The sequence below is a fragment of the Electrophorus electricus genome, chromosome 19, assembly GCF_041902795.1.
Source record: "Electrophorus electricus isolate QZ-2024a chromosome 19, ASM4190279v1, whole genome shotgun sequence".
In the NCBI taxonomy this organism is placed as follows: domain Eukaryota; kingdom Metazoa; phylum Chordata; class Actinopteri; order Gymnotiformes; family Gymnotidae; genus Electrophorus; species Electrophorus electricus.
This window is the reverse complement of record NC_137515.1, coordinates 373,949-394,920: the sequence shown is the minus strand read 5'-3', so window position 1 is coordinate 394,920 and position 20,972 is coordinate 373,949. Positions and strand designations below refer to the sequence as shown.

The window sequence follows — 20,972 nt, the reverse complement described above, 5'->3', positions numbered from 1 at the left end:
GGTGTCATCAGCAAACTTGACAATGATGTTAGAGCTGGAAGTGGCTGTGCAGTCGTAGGTGTACAGTGAGTAGAGCAGGGGGCTTAGGACACAACCCTGAGGAGCTCCAGTGCTGAGGGTGAGGGTGGATGAGGCGCAGTTGCCCACCCGTACTGATTGTGGTCTGTCTGTTAGGAAGTTGGAGATCCAGTCGCACAGGGATGTATGCAGTCCTAGATCTCCCAACTTAGTAGTGAGTAGGGAGGGAATGATAGTGTTAAATGCTGAACTGTAGTCGACAAATAGCATTTTAACATAATTTCCCCTCCCTTCGTCCAGGTGAGTCAGTGTAGTGTGGAGCAGATGTGCAATCGCATCATCAGTGGAGCGGTTGTGGCGGTTTATCCCATATAAACCTCCAATCTCACTTGTCAAACATAAACACAAATGGTTGTGTTGGTCTGAAGTGTAGCTTCAGTTATGGAGCTTTCACACTGATACAGTCTATAGTGCATGCTAATGAAATTAATGCCCTAACATGTAATCAGCACAGTCTACTCTTGAGCATTGTCCTTATTATGATGGGTACAAACAAAGGCTGTTTATGCATCTCCTGCCAGGCTATGCCATTTAACCTCACACATTTTACACCTGATGTGTGACGTATTTATTTAATACTTGCTTATATAACAGTACATATTTGTGCTACCAGTACCTCTGCAGAGAAATTTGTAGCATGTATTATGTACTCTGTGGTTTTGAATGCAGCCCTGTGCTTAAAGATGGACTTTTGACCAGCATCTGAATATTTGAGAACATCAACTATCTGAAACTGTATTCAAGAACAGAACACTTTTGTTTCAATCATATAAATTAAGCTTGCAGTGTGCACAGTGTCATTGCAATGTGTAACGACGGGTTTGCAGGACATTTCGAAACTGCGTTTCACAGGTACAGACCACCCTCTACTGGTGATGTATTGGCAACGCATAGAAGAGGGTTCTTTCTGCGCGGTCTTCAGTAGTGAGAACGTTTTGGTCTCCAAACATGAACCTGTTTCTCAAAAGCAACACGGTGTTAAGATCATCTTAAATGAGAGAAATGTTCTAACCATTTAACGATGATCTTTGTGTTACGATGCTTTCAGGAAACACAACTGAGAAAAGATATATCCGCGCCTCTTTAGGTGTTCAGTGTACAAAAGTAGTGTCGGTAGACCGTTTACATCAGAAGCTGTAAAATGTCATAACTTCGTATTAACTTAGAATTAACTTCGTATTAACAGGGAAAGTACATTGCATATACCTCCAAATTTGATGAACAAGTAAAATCTAAAAATATAACTAGTTACTGTGTGAACTAACCCCACTTCTCTGTAGACGTTTAAAGACGTTATTGTTGTGCTAACGCGACCAATCACAAAGCAACCTGTTAATGACGTGAAAAAAGACCAATAACAAAGCGAATTGTTAATTACGTATAATGTTTGCAACCTATGAGGAAATTCAACCCAGGTCTGAGCAAACAGTGTTAAATGGTGAAGTGCGCCAGACTTAGGCAGCCACAAAAAAAAACTAGAAGATACCGGTGAAAATATAGCTGATAGACATTAGAAGCCTAGCTACAGCAGTGTACATTTTCATTTATTTTGATTCATGAAACTCCAAAAATGAGTCTGTCGTTAAGGTAACGGTAGCTAAAAAACTTCACAGTTACATCATAGCTGACTGGGTATCTGTACTATTAGCTTGTCAATAATTTAGCTGCTTTAGCCGAGTTAACTGGTTAGTTCAGCTAGCTTATATAACCGTTAGGCCTTGCTACCTAGCTAGCTAGTTGTTAAACTGGATATTAGTCTTTTAAGGACTTCCTAGATAACTCTAATTAAAACTAAGCTTGGGATGGTACCATTAGCTAGCTAGCGTTAGCGAACATAACGTCTTACCACTCAACTGTCTAGCTAAGGTCTAGGCACTGCTTTAGTTCAGCTTCTAGTTAGCCTAGCTGTATATTTTGATTAAATGCGACCCTTACCTGAAAGAATTTGCTAGAAACAGGAAAAAGCAGGTGGGATGTTATGATGATTTAGGTAATTAGCGTTAAAGTAGATAAATGTCTATGTTTTGTTGGCGCGCGTGCGTTAGCCGTGGGTAGTTGCTATGGAGACGCGACAAGCGAGCAGTTAAAAGTGATTTTCCCTGAAAGCTGTTGTCCTGTTGCTCCTAGAAACGAGCCTTCAGCTGATAAGAATAAAAGGAAGAAGAAGAGGGAGCTAACTGATGAACAAAAGGATGAGATAAAGGAAGCGTTTGAGCTGTTCGACACCGACAAGGATAAAGCAATAGATTATCATGAACTAAAGGTAATCTATTTCCCCATCTTCCCTTCAGTGTATTTCTTCTCTCTCTCCCTCTCACCTGTAACCTAGGTTAAGTATCCAGATATGTTTGTCTAGGTAGCAATGAGAGCTCTCGGTTTTGAGGTGAAGAAAGTAGATGTGTTGAAGATCTTAAAAGACTACGACAAAGACGGGACAGGGAAAATAACGTATGAAGATTTCAAAGAAGTTGGTAAGTTAACCTAAAATTTATCTTGGGCTTAAAACACTTTTTCACTGTTATTTTTGGATTACAGCTAATGTTTTGCTAGAACTCAACACTTTTGACGCTTTAGCATGTTGCATCTGTAGGAGACATTGTGTCTGCTTTTGTAAGTGTCTGACAGGATATTAGATCGGGACCCAAAAGAAGAAATTCTCAAGGCGTTTAAGCTGTTTGATGATGATGACTCTGGGAGGATCAGCCTAAGAAATCTGCGACGTGTAGCCAGAGAGCTGGGCGAAGATGTCAATGATGATGAGCTAAGGGCCATGATTGATGAGTTTGACACTGATGGAGATGGAGAGAGTAAGTGTATAATATTTGGTCAAGAACACCATTTTATTAATTCTGTTTGTACAAAGTGACTCAAGGATAGGTGGAATATTATATTAATGTAGGTTGCAAGTTTCTTCCCATGTCTAAATTGTTTCGAATAATGTAAAAAAAAATTGTTGCACAGTTCAGGTGTGTGTCAGTGTGTAATTTATTCTTAGGGTACTTTTAAAATCTTTATTAATTTACTTGCGGACTGAAAAAATAGTTAGATAGCAAATAATGATGCAAGAAAATATTACTCTAAGCAAAACATTTTTTAGTAGCAGAGTAAGGATGGTAGCTTTATTGTTGAATTCTATCTGTGTCTTTTGCAGTGGATAAATTCAGTTGCTCTAACGTAAGAATGTCTGTCTCTTTTCAGTTAATCAAGAAGAATTCATCTCAATTATGACTGGAGACTCATGAGAGCCACAGTCTTCTTGGGTCTCGTCACCAAATAAATCTGAGCTTATGGCCAGCACCGATAAGGGTCTAGTGGTCAGAAAAGAATGTAATGTGATGCCTAACCAATATATAAAGCCTGATATGACTGCTACAGTGCTGAATTATAGTAATAATTTCCCCATGATGAACTGAATAGAAATTGTGAGCTGTTTTCACTTTGTTCCGTTGTGTTCATATCACACATCATTAGCTTCATTAAAGTGTTTTGATATGCATTAGCAAAGACGCTCAAGTAGGAATACATTACAGATTTATTTTTTGTAGTGATGTGTTATAACCACTCTCTGCATTATTTCTGTTTAATTACCAGTAAGTAACTAGCATGGGTCACAGCTTGACTACACCTCCAATACAAGCAAATAGTTACATGTAAGATGTCACAACTAGCTTCAGGCTACAGCACTGCAGAATTTAGATTTTCTCCAATTCTAGTACAGAGAATTTCAACTCCAGTTTTGCCACTCCACTACAAAATTTTTGTTTACTTTGCAGTAATTTAATTATGTAAAGTAAACAATATATTTTGGTGGAATTGTGCTTTAAACAAGGATTTATGGTACTACAGTGTAACCCTCATAACTGGTGTTTGCATACATTGTGTAGGGAAAATGCACATACATAAGACTATATTTGTCCAGTTATAACTGTGTTGCTTTAATACACAGAATGCAGAAATAGATGGTATTTTGTGTATTGTAGAACATTTGGGATGTATTATTTACAGCAGTGTATCCCAGTCCTCTCTCCTGAGGACTGCCAACACTGGACATTTTAGATGTCACCCTTCTACCACTCCTGATTGAACAGGCCATGTCTGATAAGGGAAAATGAGCAGTTTTGTGGGTCACCAGGAGCAAGATTAGGCAACATTGATTTATAGTAATTTGTCTTCTCTTATTGAAGAAATGTTAGCAATATTTTATTAACCTGTAGTTTCTTGTGCTGTTTTTGTTACATTTAGTTGACATAGTGTGTCATGAAACAGTGCCTAGAGGTATTCAGTCGTTCTGTGACTAAAAGTGAAGTAGGTTATAACTGTTTTCCAATAAACAGTTTGTCGTATTGTTACAGTAGTTATTTTATATTTTGCCACTAGAGGGCAACTGTCCTTGAATGTCTCTGTACATGGATAGGTCTCATGTTTATTTCGTATTTATTAAATTTTTCGTTTTAAATCCAAAGACATTGATTAGTAAGATAAAATATTAGCTGTCACAGTAACAGTACCAAAAACCATACAGGTAGGTCTCAACAGCACAATTTCAAGAATAATTTTGTACGCTGACCAAATTAATTTACACATTTTGAAAAAGGTTAATAAATTTGCATGTTTATTAAGTAGATTTTTTTTTAATGAATGTACATTTTTGGATGTTTTCTAGCTGGGTTTGTTTTGTTTTTTGTTTCCTTTGCTCAGTGTTACTTTTGCTGAGCTATTTGTCTCATGAAGGCTTTCAAGGACCCTTGTTTAAAAAGGTAATATGAGAATTATTAATTTTCCCACTTCTTGCTCCAGAGAGCTTGCTAGATATTGAATTATTTTCTTTATAATCTCCTAAATATAAAATTTCTAAAGGTTAATGTGTTCTAAATATCTTAACAAAATGTTCTAATGGGGCTGAACTTTTGATAGTAAAGATCAGTTTCTTTTTTCATTATTCTTAAGTAGACTCATGAGTACGGGCTTAAACCAGCAACCTTCTGAGTATGAGTCAAGTACCTTAACCACTGCGCTATCACTGCCTGCAAATAAGCAAGGTAATCATGAATCCTGAAGAATGAAGTGTTAATAGAGGTTAAAGTTTTAAAGTTAAAATCATTTGACCCTAAAATGGAGGCAAATTGTCCTTAATATTCATTCTCCACAGAGGAGTAAGCAGAGTTTAAAGTTACTTTTTCTTAAATGTTTAAGGTTCAGATATTAAGCCTGTTGGTGAATGAGATCACTTTTAAAACTGACTGAAATTGTCTCAAGATGGTAGAGCAAACCTATTCTGACAAAATTACTGGTTAAATACAGAGATTGATTGAGGCTTCATTTACATCAGTGGCAGGACACTCTTAAGTGTCTTAAGATCTTTAAGATGGATTACTTAGTTTACTTTGGTAATTATACACAGCAATCACTCAATAAAGAAGTCAATAATGCTGCATGGGTTTCCTCCCTCTAATTTAGGGTTTGAGGGTCCCAGAGTAGCTGTAATTAGGCGTATGGTTTGCTTTGGTGTATCTTTAGTTGAAACCGCTCAATCTTAGCCTCCTGATGTGCTTCAGACATTGCCTTACACATAGTAATTTAAGTTGGATAAAACTGTTTGTTAAAAAGTCTGTTGTATCCATCCATTTTAAGATATATTTATCCAAGACATTTGTTCCAGCACATGCACAAAGAATAAAAGCCTATGTATTTTGGATGCTTAGATGCTTGGATGCCAGTTCTAGCATTCTTTAGTGTATCTGGAACCAGTTTTAAAAGTATTTGAATGTATCCACTTCCAGCAAAGGCTCAGACTGCTGCTCATGGAGGATGCCCTGAGGATGTTTTTGGTTAGAAAAGGGGCATCAGTTCACTTGTCACCATTCTGTGTTTCTGCTGTGGGCAGAGGAACCACACTCTTTACTCAGATAGATAAGCCAAACGAACCACACTCTCTTTACTAGGATAGGTAAGCCAAATGAATTGCTAATATAAATATTTCAAAGGGCATTAAGAGAGAATGAAACCAAGTGCGTTCACAGTGACTCATCAACAGAGGATCCAATAAAAATGCAGTCTTATGTTTGTCCTGTGTCAACTTAGAGTAAACAGGAAGGTGAGCTCTCTTCTTATAGGCCAGGAGGTGTGTGTGTGTATTTGGCGGGGTGGAGACTGTGGCATGGGTTTTGACTACAGTTGTCCCTGGGCTGGGAAGTGATTCCAGGATCTCTTATCTTGGTCATTTCCACAAACTCGAGGTTTTCTAGAGAAAGGGCCTTGGAGAGGTGACATCACTGAAATTTGTATGACTAAGTGAATTCTGAGTGAACTGCAAATAGGAGTGCAGAGATTCATATGTCTCAAGTGTGGTTTTACTAATTATATGTTAAAATCACCAAAACTCACATCTATTATACTTGGCAAATCTCAATGTAAAGTCATAGCAATTGTTTGTTATTCTACTTATGCTCCAGACTATACATATGTGGAAGTTAATAAAAAGAGCTGAATTACAATTAGTCTTAAATAATATAGGTGTGACTCAAAATCATCATCAGTGTATATACAGAGAATGTAAATATTTGACCATAAGACAATGACAGTTATAATTCACAATTAATGAATTGTTAATTAAAAGTTCAAAAGTCCCAAAACATCAAGCATAGAATTTGAAGTTCTCTGTACCCAACTTGAGTTGTCCATGGTTTTATAAATTCTCTGTTCTCAAAATTCAGTTTTAAAAGAAAAAAGAGAAGAAAACTGAAGGTGTTTGTCTCCGTATTGGATGAAATTGAAACTGCTTCTAGTTAGCCTCAAAGACATCCATGATTTCCAAGTTAAGAGTGATCAGAAATTCAATAATTAAAACAAAAAAAATCTAAATTGATTATCATTGGTTTACCTTAGTGGTTAATGTGAATTACAAAGCAACATATTTGCTTGCTTAAGAATCTGATTTAAATCAATTGTTACTAAGCAATACTAGTCAACTGACGTTTTTTTTTTTCAAGTAAAAACTTGGGTGCTGCTTTGAACATGCTAAGAGCAAGAGATACAATGTAAGAGAAGAATTTACACAAAAGCTCCTCTTCTGTAGCCAGAGCAAGTGTGGCTCACCCAATTCATGCTTGTTATGAAGTATTCAGCTGCACAAATGGCCCTGTTCACATTTCATTATAGATGTGGCTTCTGAGAGTTTGCTGAAGAAGTGAACCACAGTAATGAACCTGCTTTTCAATTAGCATTTTGAGCAGATCTGATCTTAATTCAGGACAGATGCAGAAAATGTACTTTTACACAGAGTATTTCTGTCTTCTAGCATTTCTAGAGGGTTTACATATCTAGGTTGCAGCCTTCTCTTTCAACCTGCCTTTGAAAGAAGTGACAATGTCTAGGGCTGTAGTTTAAGACATCTGTAACATAAACCACTTCTTTCAAAGTAGTTTGATCAATTCCAAATCTGTTTCAAATACACAAAAATGTCATTTTCTTGGTTTGAGCTCATTTGAATAATGCACTCAAATCTGACAGATGCATTATGAAGCTTATAGACAATACTTATGAATGCAGTCTAGTCCCTGACCTCAGTCAAAGTTTCCTGCTGTCACTTTCAGTGCTGAGGGCAGAATATCAAACAGTCTTTATGAGATTCTGGCCTTACCTATAATAAGTATTAGATGGTCTTTTTTTATTGTATCTAACTAGAGTAGTTCCAGCTTCAAACAGTAGACCTGCAGTACTTACAAGCATCTCCTTTATCCTCATTGTGGAATTTGATAGTATATCTTTCAGTGGACAAATGGACAAGTATCTCCATTAAGGATAAGTCTCTCTTAAATGCAAAATTAGCTCTGATTTCTTTAGGACAGTCAATTCAGAGACAAAATGTTCAGTCCAAAGAAGATTCAGTTGTAATTTATATAGGCATACATCTGATAATTGCATAGAAACCTCTTATTTTTGCAGAAATTTTATGTTGAAATACAGTCAGTCCTTGACCACATCCATAGTTACTCGATCTGGGCTCACCTACCTCAAAGACCAGTGGCTGCTCCAGTGCTTTAGAAGACCAGTCATTACTCCAGTGTTTTAGAAGAGCAGTCATTACTCCAGTGTGTTAGAAGAGCAGTCATTACTCCAGTGTTTTAGAAGAGCAGTCATTACTCCAGTGTTTTAGAAGACCAGTCATTACTCCAGTGTTTTAGAAGACCAGTCATTACTCCAGTGTTTTAGAAAACCGGTGGCTGCTGCAGTGCTTCAGAAGAAGAAGAAGAGAGTCACTGTTGCCAGTTGTAGTTATTTGTGAAATGTTAGTGAGAAGGCAGGTTTTTTACACATTCTTTCCACTCAGTATAAAAAATATAAGACCCTGCATGTTAAAGTACATATCAAAGGAGGCACCAGTGAAATTAAACAATATAGAATAAAACAATTCACCATTGGGAGAATGTGTTAAGTGTGCCAGTATTACTAGAATTTTACTACCATGGCCATCCGGCTGGAGGCAGAACCAGAACTAATGTAGTGTTCATATAGATTAGATTCAATTAATCTTTATTGTCATTGTGCAGAGTACAAGTACAGAGCCAATGAAATGCAGTATAGGTCACATTACTGGAAGACCCAGGGCACGCAGAAACAAAAGCCTTATAAATAAAGGCCTTTAAATGATCAATGCTTTGTTCTCTAGGACTTCTGGAAGTTTGTGAAGGAATTGTTTGTGAAGTATATTTTATATGATATTACACTTTTTCCATCTTAATACTTTTTCCATCTTGTTTTGAATGGGTTCATTTGGAAATCATATTGTGGAGTAGTGAATATATACCATAACATGCATTCCAACTGTAATCAAAATTTGGCTTTTTATGAGTATTTTGTCTCATTTCTGAATTGCACATGGGCAAATATGTTTGCTTGTCAGCTACTAATATTTTCGTCCAGTAAGATACAGCTAGTAACTATGACCAGTGACGTTTTGCTACTACAATGGCATGTCAGACAATTCTTCCTCTATACAATATACAGTATATTGATATAGTTCAAGATTTGACTAAACACCTACATAGTGGTTTAGGGAGAATACCCCCCAGTTGCACATGAGTGTTTCTCATGTCCATGCACAATGTTAATGCCACTTGTGCCAAACAGGATACACAAGTAAGCTGCATGCTCAGAGTGAATTTATTTGGGCAACTCCACAAGGGGTTTGGAGAACAGGCAGGAGAGTCAAAAACAGACAACATAGGTGCAGGCAAATCCATAATCAAAAAATCTCACTAGGTTCAAAAACAGAACAGGAAGGCTTAGAATTGAACATGAGAATTCTTGAGAATGCTTGAGAATTGTAGAACTTCCAAAAGCATGGTGAACATATGTACAGGTGCTAATGAGTCTGTCAGTGAGAGATGCCTGGGTGGAGCTAGAGATACGTAGATAAACCTGGAGTCTAATGCTGTGCTCTTTCAGGCAGAAAATCTGTGGAATCTGTTCAGAACTAGGCCACTGTTTTCCTTAAAGCATTGTAGTGTTAAGATCAACTTAAATGTGAAAAATGGTGTTCAGGGTGATACTTCCTCTTCTGATAAGGTTGATTTTTCTGTTATGAAGCTTTTTGCAAATTAGACCCTTTTCAGTATCTTTTTCTGGGAGTGGTTTCACAGTATATCACACATTCTGCCAATTTTCTAGCAACTTTGAAACTTTTTAAGATATTAACTCTCTACAAAGTTCTGAAGATGTTAAGGCAGGCTATTGTCATGCTGCTACTGGACTTTGAACTAAATGATTATTTAGTTTTGATTAATAAGTGGCTTGTTTTGTTTGTACCCTTCAGTGTCTCCAGGACTGAATCAATTTTGTGTTGTTTTGTAAGGCTTGGTAAACATTTTCAGTTGCATGGCATCACTAGTAGAGTCTGGCATTCAGGAGTTGCCAGCATAGGTCAGACATAATGTTACTGACCAGAAACTAGGAACTGTTATAGTGCGACAGGGCAAAAAACGCACCAGGGGTCATGTAGGGCCCGAGACATCCCAACGAGCCATTGGTCTAGCTCTATCTCCCACAGTGCTGCTGCAGACTCGGCTTACATTCCCACTTACTGCTTTGCTGCGGCCATTGCAAAAGGCTCCATCATATTAATCCACTAGCTAGAGAGAACCTTTGATGTCTTCGTCACTTGGCACCTTTTCTGTTTTCCTGGAGTGGTGGGCATCTTTGCTCAGCAGTGTGAGGTGCTGTTTGACACAGATTTACTGATCAAGAAATGTTTTTCAAATGAGAATTATGGAAGGAATGTATTAGATACATTTGCTTTCAATAGAAAGTACTATAAACTTTATTCTCTTTCCAATATGAAACTATATGAAAAATACAAATAAATTACATACATAAAGTCAGATTGGACAAAATAGGCTTGCTGTGTAATTTCAATTGATCAGTACCAAATGAACCCATAGAATTGGCTGCAGCGTTAGGTGTGGCCACACATATCGCCCAGGCAGGTATGTTTCTTTTACTTAATGATATGTGGGTGGTTGGTATACCGATCTAATTAAAGCTAGGTTGGTACTTGACGCGTCGTCACTGGTGCGAGAGTGCATGGCAAAACGTCGCAATTGCTGCGTTTCTGGTTCTGCGTGTTGGCCCATCCTGGTGGTGCATGCTTGTTCACCTCTCCAATGTTCTAATCTGGCATTAGCCACACGCGTGGCAGATCATAAAAATGGACGAATTTGGAGGGAGACTAGTTGGCATTTATATGATCTCTCTATGAGGGAACATAGATGAGGTATGACAGAGATTGTGTAATGGCTCAAAATACATGGACTTTTATGGGGAAAAAGAGGCAGTTTGTCGTAAGGCCTGGAAATCAACAAAAACAGACAAACACACCATCTTCTCTTTGGCCTTTTTTGTCTGCTTAGCAGACATAAAAACAACAGTTATTCCTCATTATTAAGAAGCTTTCCAGTACTGTGGGCAGCCATATGTGAAGGTTGGCAGACCTTTAGTCACTTTTACTGCTTTTCCAGGGGTATGTTGTTGCACCGTCACCTGAAGTTTTGGAGAATGCGTCTTGGATGAAAGCGCTACTACAGATGCATATGTGCTCTCGTCAGAAGCCCTTTGCGAATCTTAGCAGCGAAAGTATAAACTGGCTTAAGTGAACAACTGCAAGCTGTAAAAGTGTCAGTTGTACTAGCTTCCGCCCATCTGCAGGTTTAAGAGGCACAAACCAGCATGTTCAAAGTAGGTAGCTATGTTGCTTCAAAATGCATGTGTTGTGCATACCTAGTATTAAAAGCATCACTCACTTTTAATGATCAAAAACTAAATCTGTATTAAATGTTCTCAGAAGCAAACTGGAGCTTACAAGGAACTCTTCAAGTTTCATTTTAAGGTACATTTTAAAGAGCTTGAATTTCTGTGCTGTTATCCAAAGTAATCTAATTTCATATGGCTGCTTCTGAGCCATCTTTCCCTTCTGTCAAGTTCCCATGCATAAATGTCTGTAGGCTTTACCAAGACCTGCACAAGGTCAGAGCTAATGTTCCGATGTCAATTATAAAACCTGCATCAGACGATTGGAGGATTAAGCACAGGAGAAAATAGGTGTATGACGAGTGTTGTGAAGGGTATAAAACTGAGTGGGTGGGCAATGCACAGTTATATGCCTTTAAGTTGGCACATGCTCAGCTGTTGGAGACTGGTCCAATTTTCCAGCCAACATGTGAGTCATTCAGTAGAGATGCACCAGAAATAAACAGCCTCCCTTTTCTCCCCCAGCGACAGTCCAGTCCACACCCTCATGTGGTTTCTTTTCAGGGTGCTGAGAGTATGTGAGGCTAATGGTCTTGTTGGACCTTAAAGGGGAGGCACTGATTCAATGACACATATAATTTTTGTAGAATTTTGTAACTACTGACCAGGCAATACCTGATTCAGGGGTAGCCAATTTCTGAACGGAACAGATATCCATTTATGATTTACAGTACCAGTCTAAAATTTGGACATACCTACTCTTTGTTTATTTTTACTATGTTTTTGCGTTGTAGGAAAACAGTAAAAGTATCAGTACAATTAAATAAAACATATGTGATTATGCATATAGCCAGCCTTTACTTTCATGATTGCTTTGCATGCTCTTGGTGTTCATGAGGCAGCCATCTATGATGCTTTTCCAACAGTCCACAAAATTCTCACATATGCTGAGCACTTGTAGGATGAAGGACTAAAGTTATAAATAAAATGCTGAGACATTTGAAATGAATACATGAATACAAAATTTTTAAAAATGAGTTTGTTTTAGAACAGTTCATGTAGTGTTATCAACTTTAACTATTAATATATGTATCTACCAAATTAATGTAAGCAAAACCATTAGATCAAAATGCCTTTAAGGTGATGAAAAACATACATTCACTCAGGTGTGTCCAAGCTGGTAGTCTAGATGCATGGTCATAGCATATATTATTTTTTCACATGTAAAATTAACAATGACTGAACTGACCAAAAAAAGAAAACACTTTTCCCTTGAATAATTCATACTCTGGGTCTCTGCATTTGAGGGGGGTCATTCTTAATTAGTTGTTTGTCAAAGCAGAGGAGAATTAATGCTAATGATTCATTAGGAATTGTGCTGATAGTTCTGCAGTACCTATATTTTTGTGATAGATACACCCATAATATAGTATACATTTATGAGGTGTCCATCCTGAAGTGGAGGAGAAGAACTTTTCTAAAAGATTGTGGCGCCAACTTTGTGATTGTGGTAAGACAGTCTGACTTGTTTGATTTTGCTGAGCCAGAGTGCCAGTTTGCCAGATATATATTTACCAGCACAGTGGCATACTTTAAAGAGCAGCATTGTCCTCAGAACAATTGCAGCCCACTATAGACTGCTGTCCTGCTGTGAGAAGCCTCCATGGAGCCAAAGAAGTGGGTTGGATTTCTCAAACTTGTCCTGCCATCACAATAATACTCCCACACAATGGAAATGTGAAATATAGTTCATGGAACACATAATTGGCTGAAAATTCCACAAAAAGTTCTGCTGAGATGAAAAATTCAAATGCAAGACACTGTTTTTACAAATCAGATATACTCTGCTTCTTACTCATAATAAAAACAAAAAAATATCTTGTTTTATTTCATCATATTCAAACAATGTGAAGTGTGTGAGGGACTTGCTTGGTGTGAGTTGATGCCTCAGGTCTAGTTGTGATGCCTGATTATATCCCAGTTTGGCTTCTGCTCAAGTGGACTGGATTTGACTTCAGTAATCTAGTTTGTCCCTCAACGGTAGATCAGCCCTATTAAATTAAGTATAAAGGTCACTTGGTCATTTCCTTACAGAAGGAAGGATTAGTTTGCATACCCAAGGTTTGCATATCCAAGGCTATTCACATTTTTCAGTAATTTCTGTTCTCTTCCAAACAAAACTGGAGCTAACCTTTATCATAAAAACAGCCAACAGTTTTCAGTGAGAAAGGTGCATATGTCTTTGGGCCCCAAAAACGTAAAGGCTTTAGTGAATAATTCTGTTACAGTGCTGTCTAATCAGTGTATAAATATCAGTTTGGAAGGACATGTACTGATATCCATAATTGAGTATATAAATCCCAGAAAATAAAAATGACTTAAATTTGTGCACTTTAAGGGTGAACAGAGGAAAGGTTAACTGCATTTTCAAGGTGATATAGAAATTATGCAAACAAGCAGAATAATACACTTCTAATCCATTTTCAATGTTCTTTGCAGCACAGTAAAACATTGAAATCTTAAAAAATAATTACATAAAATAGCCCAATTTTGTAGGATAATTACTTTCACAAGGGGAACATTCAGTGCAAAACACTTTGCATTTGGCACAAGCAGTCGAATCTTCTGAACTGCTGTTTCAACAGAACCTTTGATCCATCCATGTGTTCCTTCCATTCAGGATCCTTTAAGCATAATTTTATTTGCATTACAGTCTAAAGGATGTGATGCTGATACACAGATACAGCCAAAGGACACCCATCAAAAACATACAGCATAGGCCCAAATTATTAGTCGGATATATAAATAGAGATAAAGATTTGTAGGGCCTGTAAATGCTCTTTCACCATTTTTGCTGCATTTTACAGAGAAACCCACCCTTCACACTTTAGAAAGCTTCTCTCTCACACACCCCCACAGAAAGCCTGAAAGCTCATCTTATTAATTTACTCTTGTGATTAGCCTTCTTAAGATGTGTTAAGGTTCCCTATCAAAACACTCACAGCTTGTAGTTATCACCGTGGGAGTCTTTTGCCATACCTTATCTAATGCAAACAGTCACTCAAGATAAGGTTAATACATTCAATTCACAGTCAGCGCCCCAACCTTCTTAGGTATCATAGATGTGGAAGATTTCTCGCAGGTGATACAGTATCACAATGTGACACTGACATGTGGCAGGTTTTTTTGCAGGTTCAAACTAACCACTGATTATATCAACTAGAATTAAATCATTACTTAACACAAAAATGATTCACATTTAGTTAAGACTGTGTAAGTCCTTTAATGTTACAATGCTATGTGTAATTTGTCAAAGATGACCACGGACTTCATCATAACAAGCTAAATTCTTATCTCTGAGTCTCCAGAGTTAAGCAGGAAGAGGAACTCCAGTTCCTGTTTACAAAGTGGAGGTTTTCTCCCTACATCTCCATGGGTGCAAGGTCAGTGATCTGTCACTGTTGAGGCCTGTCAGCTATTACCTCAGCTATGAGACCATATGAGACCACTTGCCCTCCTGACATCTCAATCGCAGGCATTTGTTCAGCCCAGAGTGTCAGCACTCTACGTTGCTCTTATACTCTGTGTTATGGGAGTAGCAGCAGGCAGACACCCAACCTGCATGTTCACACAGCAGTGTGTGATAGCAGTAACTGACAGATCAGCTTCTGTACATTTCTAAAGTGACTGATTGTCCAGTAATTTTACAGACTTGATTTAAGATACTGTAGAGAAAACTTGTCCTACTTTAAAAAGATTATTACTCTTTCTGAAATATTTCAGGCATGGTATTATGGTTGAACATCATCTAGCAAGTAAATGTGTGGAGTCCCAGAGCAAGATTCATATGTTACCTACTCATGGTCCTTTAAGAATTTCTTGGACAGCTGTTTCTAAGGCTTGTTGTGCTATGTATCGTTTACTCTGACCCAGGTATAACACCACAGAGCAATAAACACACTACAAAGTCCTAAACACCATTGTTGGAATACCATCCTATTCTTACCGCCATGACTGTAATCCAAGCACAAGCTTTTAGCAGTGGATGGTATGATGGTTTGGATAATAGTTTTACTATGCTGGATTATAGGACTCATTAAATATAAACAAAATACTCTTAAGAACTATTTAAGAAGTATTGTTAATATTGAATTATCTGTTTGGTGTGCAAGTAAAAGTTTCATCTACAAAAAAACCCCCTTATGAGATATGGTTAAACAGATCAGCAGTGGTACACATATGGTAAGGAAATGTTCTACAATTTTGCTTTATTTTCTGCATGGAATCAGAACTGTGGTGAGCATTGTTCTTTCAATTCATAAATATTATTCATAAATATTCCATCACTAGTCCACTTAATATCTTTTAAAGTTGATTGGCACTTTCATTTTGAAGTTATGGAAGGTTATAACATGCCAAATACACGTTAATTTCAAGAAACATTTCTCCCAATTTTGTTTTCTGGAAGCCACTTGATTCTTTACAATCCTTATGGTTTGTTCAGAATTAAATGGCAACCTGCTAATTTTTGAATTTCAGTATTGCTGAACATACTCCTTGTGGCACAACTGTAGCGTTATATTTATGGGTAATGTGCACCTCCAGTATAAGGATCCTGGGAATACATCCTATAATAGAAAATCTCTAAATAAAACCTCAGTTAAATTATCTACATGTCTTTAGTTACACATAGTGATCACATTATTATAAAATTAAATAACATTTAGATTAAAAAATACTGGAATTTGAATTTAGGTTTAGCAAAGTTTTAGTATGGCTTGGTGTCATACTGGTGGTGTGATGTGTCTTTGAGAGAAGCCTTGCCGTAGAAGAACACGTGTGGCATCTGTACTGCGTAATAGGAAACAGGATGATAAACAGTTGGAATGTGTCAGAGAGCTTGTTCCTTGAAGAATATCAGGGAATGAGATGGGAGACTGGTCCTAGCACCTGTCACTCAGCCTGATAATGTTTATCTGCCTTTGGATGTGTCTGGAGGCCTGTGTGGTCTTCTTAATGGGTGTCCTGCAAACACGTGACACTATCCAACCACCTCTCTCTCTGTCTTCCTGTGTCTCTGTCAGTTAGCCTGAGGTTGTATGCCAGACCTCCCAGACATCTGGGTGCAGCATTGCTCTGGACTGGTTTGGGAATGAGCAATTTTCGGGTTCTGCTTTGTCATTCTTACTGTATGTCATATGATGGAATAATTGTGTTCCTCATGGTCTTATTCAGTGCAGTGAGACATGGGAAACCTGTGTACAAAAGTGTGAAAACATTCATTGCTTAGAAACAGCTGACTTGTCTGTAGCATGCAGATGAATAAGCAAATGGAGCAAAGAGGGGAAGCAGATTGAGAAGCAGGCTATAAGATTCTTTTGCTGTAGACATCCAGGCTATAAGATTTTCACATTGCAGACATCCAGTATGATCATCTCTGGCTGTGGTTTCTCAGTTTCAGATGATTCTAGTCTCAGGTGACATACAGCAGTACTCTTCTGACCACAGTTTTCCTTGGTATTGGCAATGAAGTGGAACCTGAGGTTACACATGCATCTTTTCCATACACCTTCTGTACAGTCTTATATGCCCTAAAGTAATGAAGATAAAATTGTTGTCTCTTCTCCAGTGCAGAACCATCACCAGTGATGTCCACAAATGGAAATGGAGATGAAAACTGCTTAGTCAACATGTTTTAGTACACAGCTTAGCAGTTGTTAGTTCCATTCTAATTCCATTTAAATTTTCTTCAAAAACAGTATCACCATAAAATTCAAAGGAGATTACTAATGAGTATATTGTTTAGAGTGGGTTTGCTGGGAATAGAAATGAACAACCATATTTTGCTTTAGTCTTTGTGGCATCTCACAGGAGGCAGGTGAGCCTTCTGGTCTCAGAGAAAGCTCACTGGAGACATGCCATGAAGTCCAAGCATGTGTGGCAGCTCTACAGAGAGATTACTTTACCCTCTCATCATGGATTTGACAGTAACCCTACCCAGCACGTGGTTGAGCTGGCTTCCAGGCTGCAGGAAGGCAGCTCTTGCCATATCTGCTCCATTGCTAGCTCTTCAGATCCTCTGATTGTATACATTTCGAAGTTATACATTGCCGCAGCAGCAATATTTATGTATTAATTTATTTATACTAACTTGAAAAATAATATCACACTCATCCATTTTTCTTGTACAGATAACCAAACAGTGGGGTTTAGAGACTGGAACTCCAATCAGTAACATATTAACCACCACTTCCTCCTGTCACTCTGTAGCCTCACTCCTCTGGGGAGGGCCAGACCACAGCTGCACACCACAGTCCTGAGCTGTTATCCCTCGGACCCATAATAGTGGCTGCCCAGCAGGGCCCTAGGCATTACCCAGCATGACCTCCTCCTCTCTGCTCTTCCTAGGAAAAGCCATCTACTGCCACACTGCCCTCACTACACTGCACAACTAGATTTACTGATCATAACTAAGTAATACAAAAAGCATTGAACTGCAATCAGAACATTCTGTTTCACAGTACATGGAGGTTTTAAATAGAGATTTTAAATAGAGATTTTTTAGGTTTATTTATTGCCCATCAGCACTTTCTATATTACAAAAGAATGGTGATTCTGTATTTGCTATATCAAATGTGTAATTGTTTTTGACTTTAACTTTAGATAACAGTCTAAACAAAGAAACGCAAGTGCTTCACACACCATCCATATGTGGGAGTTCCCATCAAAACCACTTGTTCCAAAAGAGAAGGGTCAGAGTGGATATTTACATTGGACTTTCTAATATATACTATAAAAAAACATGTTTTGCATGGCTGTATTTGTTGTTTGAATACAGAGATGCTGTAGTAGTTCTGTGAAAAATCCATTAACCAAGTTGCTCCAAATGGAATATGTGAAATCTCCAAGGAAAGCACATAACCTTTTAATACCAGTTCTGCAACGTTCACTTGTGCAAATGGAGATAAGAAGAGAAAAGAACTAGATATCTGGATTCAGAAAGGGACTTGCAACACCTGAGCAGTCATGAAGGTGAGAATTCAGGCACTGTCTCTGTCTAGATTTGGAACAAACAGCAATTGAAAACCAACAAAAGTTTTTCCTAATTTTTTTCCACTGACTTTTCATAAAAATCTAAAAGCAGATCTGGATTTACATTTACATTTTGATTTTCTCACTGCAGGTATGCATGCATCTTTTTGAAATTTAATATGTTACAACCAGGCATGCCAACAAGGCCACTGATTAGGCAAAATCAAGTGTTGGTTGTATTTGATAAATGTTCCACACTAAACAGGAAGTGTATTTTATTGTGGATATCTTTTAAGGATTATTTATTAAAGTAAAAAGGGTAGGCTCCAAATGATCTGTATTAGCATGGCTCGGTACTTGAATACTGTTCACAGAACCTACTGTACACTTGCTTGTATGTATGAACATACAATAATCTGAAAATATTATCTAGAGGTGAAAGTCACTCTCAGCCGCACGAAACAAGACTTGCCTATTCATTCCCTGTACTGTTCTTTCAGCATTAACCATTTTCACCGACCTTTCCCCTGGTTTGAGAAGTAAGTTAGGGCCATGGTGATGATTGTGAGTATGTGTTTCATTGCAGCGGCTGTGCTGAACTCTCCTAGTGAGGTGTTCCACAGCACGGTGGATCTTTTGCCAGAGAACTCCTATGGAAAATCAAAGAGCAAAAACAAAACAAAATAAAAAACAAAACAGAAAGACAGAAAGGGTAGAAACCTCAGGGCTTTTTTGAATAAAAGTAGACTGAGTCTCTTATATCACAATATTTTTATGTTACTAGTAGCAGAGAGGATGCTGACAAAACACACATGTAAATCTGTCGGTGAGCTCTCTGGACTGATGACTTGGCCACGTTGGTCTTTTTCATCCTCTTCTGCGACAAAACAGAAATTCAGGTGTATTCTCCAACAAGTGGCTCATGGGTGCCTCGGTCTGGGATGGCTAGCCATACCCACCCTCTCTGCATGTGCCCAGGCACTGTGGTGCTGACGGACATCCTCACTGATGTGTAACCACCAGCACCGCCGCCAACGGCAATGACATAAATGAACAGAAAGTTTTGTGTTGGAAACGGCTTCCACTCAAATGTGTCACGCTGGTGGAGCCCCTCCTGGGTGTGCCGGACACGGTCTGCCCACAGCTCTCTCTGGCACTCGTGGTCTGTCATTAAGCCTTGCGTCTGGTGCCACATGTTCCTCCAGGAGCAGGACAGTGTGGAGGGAGATGCCAGGGGCACACACTAGCAGCCGCCCAGCTCACGCCAACATGGCACCGACCTGCCCAACTAACCAGCCAAACCTCATTTTACTGGAACTGCTGTTGCAGAGGAAGATAATAGCTGCTCGTTTTACTGCGGTTCATTATAAACAGTGAACTTTAGAGCTGGGGCCTGACCCTAAATGTGAAAATTTAGTCTGAGTTTATTGAAGAAAATAGTTGACTGTTCATTTAGAGTTTGACTGCTTCAAATGTTCCTGGGGTTTCACAACAAGTTTTAGGCATGGACAATGTGCATGTTTCAATTCAACAGTTATAATGTTCGTCAAGTTAACAGCGCATTGATTCATCCTCATCCACACATTTTCCCTTAAATTCTAGTAATTTCAGTAAACTGTAATAAGCAAGTTTTACCACACAGTCAACAATGTCGAGAAGGCAATGCAAACATTCTAAGGTGCACTTGAAAAGTGTAATTTCCCAAAAGCTTTGCAGATGGTTTATATGATTTCACCCATCCGTGCTGAAACGGACACGGCACAGGCAAATGTTTGTTATCTTTGGTTTCAGTTGGAGGTGCAGTGTGTCCCTGGGCTGGTCAAAAACGCATACCAGAACAGACCAGCAGGTCCCTCCCATTATTGCAATGAGAGGCCAGGGACATGTTCTACAAGAGTCATGTGACTGTCTCCAGCACCCCCAGTGTTTCTTGCTCACCACATACGTTTACAGATCCAGCCCTTAGCTAAGGTTGCCAAAGTGCTATTTGGGAATCAGCTGTACAAATAAGTCTTTTTTTATTTTAATCTTATTTCTTGAAGAGGTAATCATTTCTTTATCTTTTTTTTCATAATTTACACGTTCTTCCATCAAAACACATTTGTAATTTTGTTTTATTAGAAAAAGAGAAATTTTATTTCAGTGGGTTGAAGTCTCATTTGAAGGCACCAGTCTGAGGTAATGTGAAAAGACATTAACTCAGTAACTGAGTGATTATTTCTATATGAATCACTCAAAGTCATTCTTTATCTCTTAGAGGAAGATTGGCATGGAAATAATAATGATAAGTATGTTTAATTCAGTTAGATTAGTCAAAAGATTTTGACAAATTTTTTCAGTAGGTGCAATGATTTAATTATTTTCTGAAATCATGTGATACCTCTTCTAATAACTATATTACCTGGTACTGTTTCTATTACCAATTTAATTCGTCTCACTTGCAGAGAACATTAATATCTGCTTGAAGGGGCAGTAATTCTGGACACTTGTGCCAAGGCCGACAAAAGCCTGCATGTCACTGATACTTTACATCTAAATATATCACAAACTGACAGCAGCAGGTGAGATTCTGCCAGACACTTGCACTGAATGATCAAGCATACAGTGTGTGTGTGTGT

General features: G+C 38.2%; 1 protein-coding gene across 1 annotated transcript; it reads left to right on the top strand.

The window, feature by feature from the left end:
• The first annotated feature begins 1,489 nt into the window (after positions 1-1,489).
• Positions 1,490-4,427, top strand: cetn3 (centrin 3). Its single transcript, XM_027019436.3, has 5 exons — positions 1,490-1,665; positions 2,206-2,341; positions 2,435-2,549; positions 2,694-2,885; positions 3,277-4,427. Exons 1-5 carry the CDS (start codon positions 1,649-1,651, stop codon positions 3,318-3,320), a joined length of 504 nt encoding a protein of 167 aa, XP_026875237.1. The 5' UTR covers positions 1,490-1,648; the 3' UTR covers positions 3,321-4,427.
• Positions 4,428-20,972: the final 16,545 nt, after the last annotated feature.

Excerpts from the sequence above, each read along its gene's own strand:
- cetn3 (XM_027019436.3), top strand. Across the intron at positions 2,342-2,434 it reads TAGATTATCATGAACTAAAG|GTAGCAATGAGAGCTCTCGG; the intron begins GTAATCTATTTC and ends ATGTTTGTCTAG. Across the intron at positions 2,886-3,276 it reads CACTGATGGAGATGGAGAGA|TTAATCAAGAAGAATTCATC; the intron begins GTAAGTGTATAA and ends GTCTCTTTTCAG.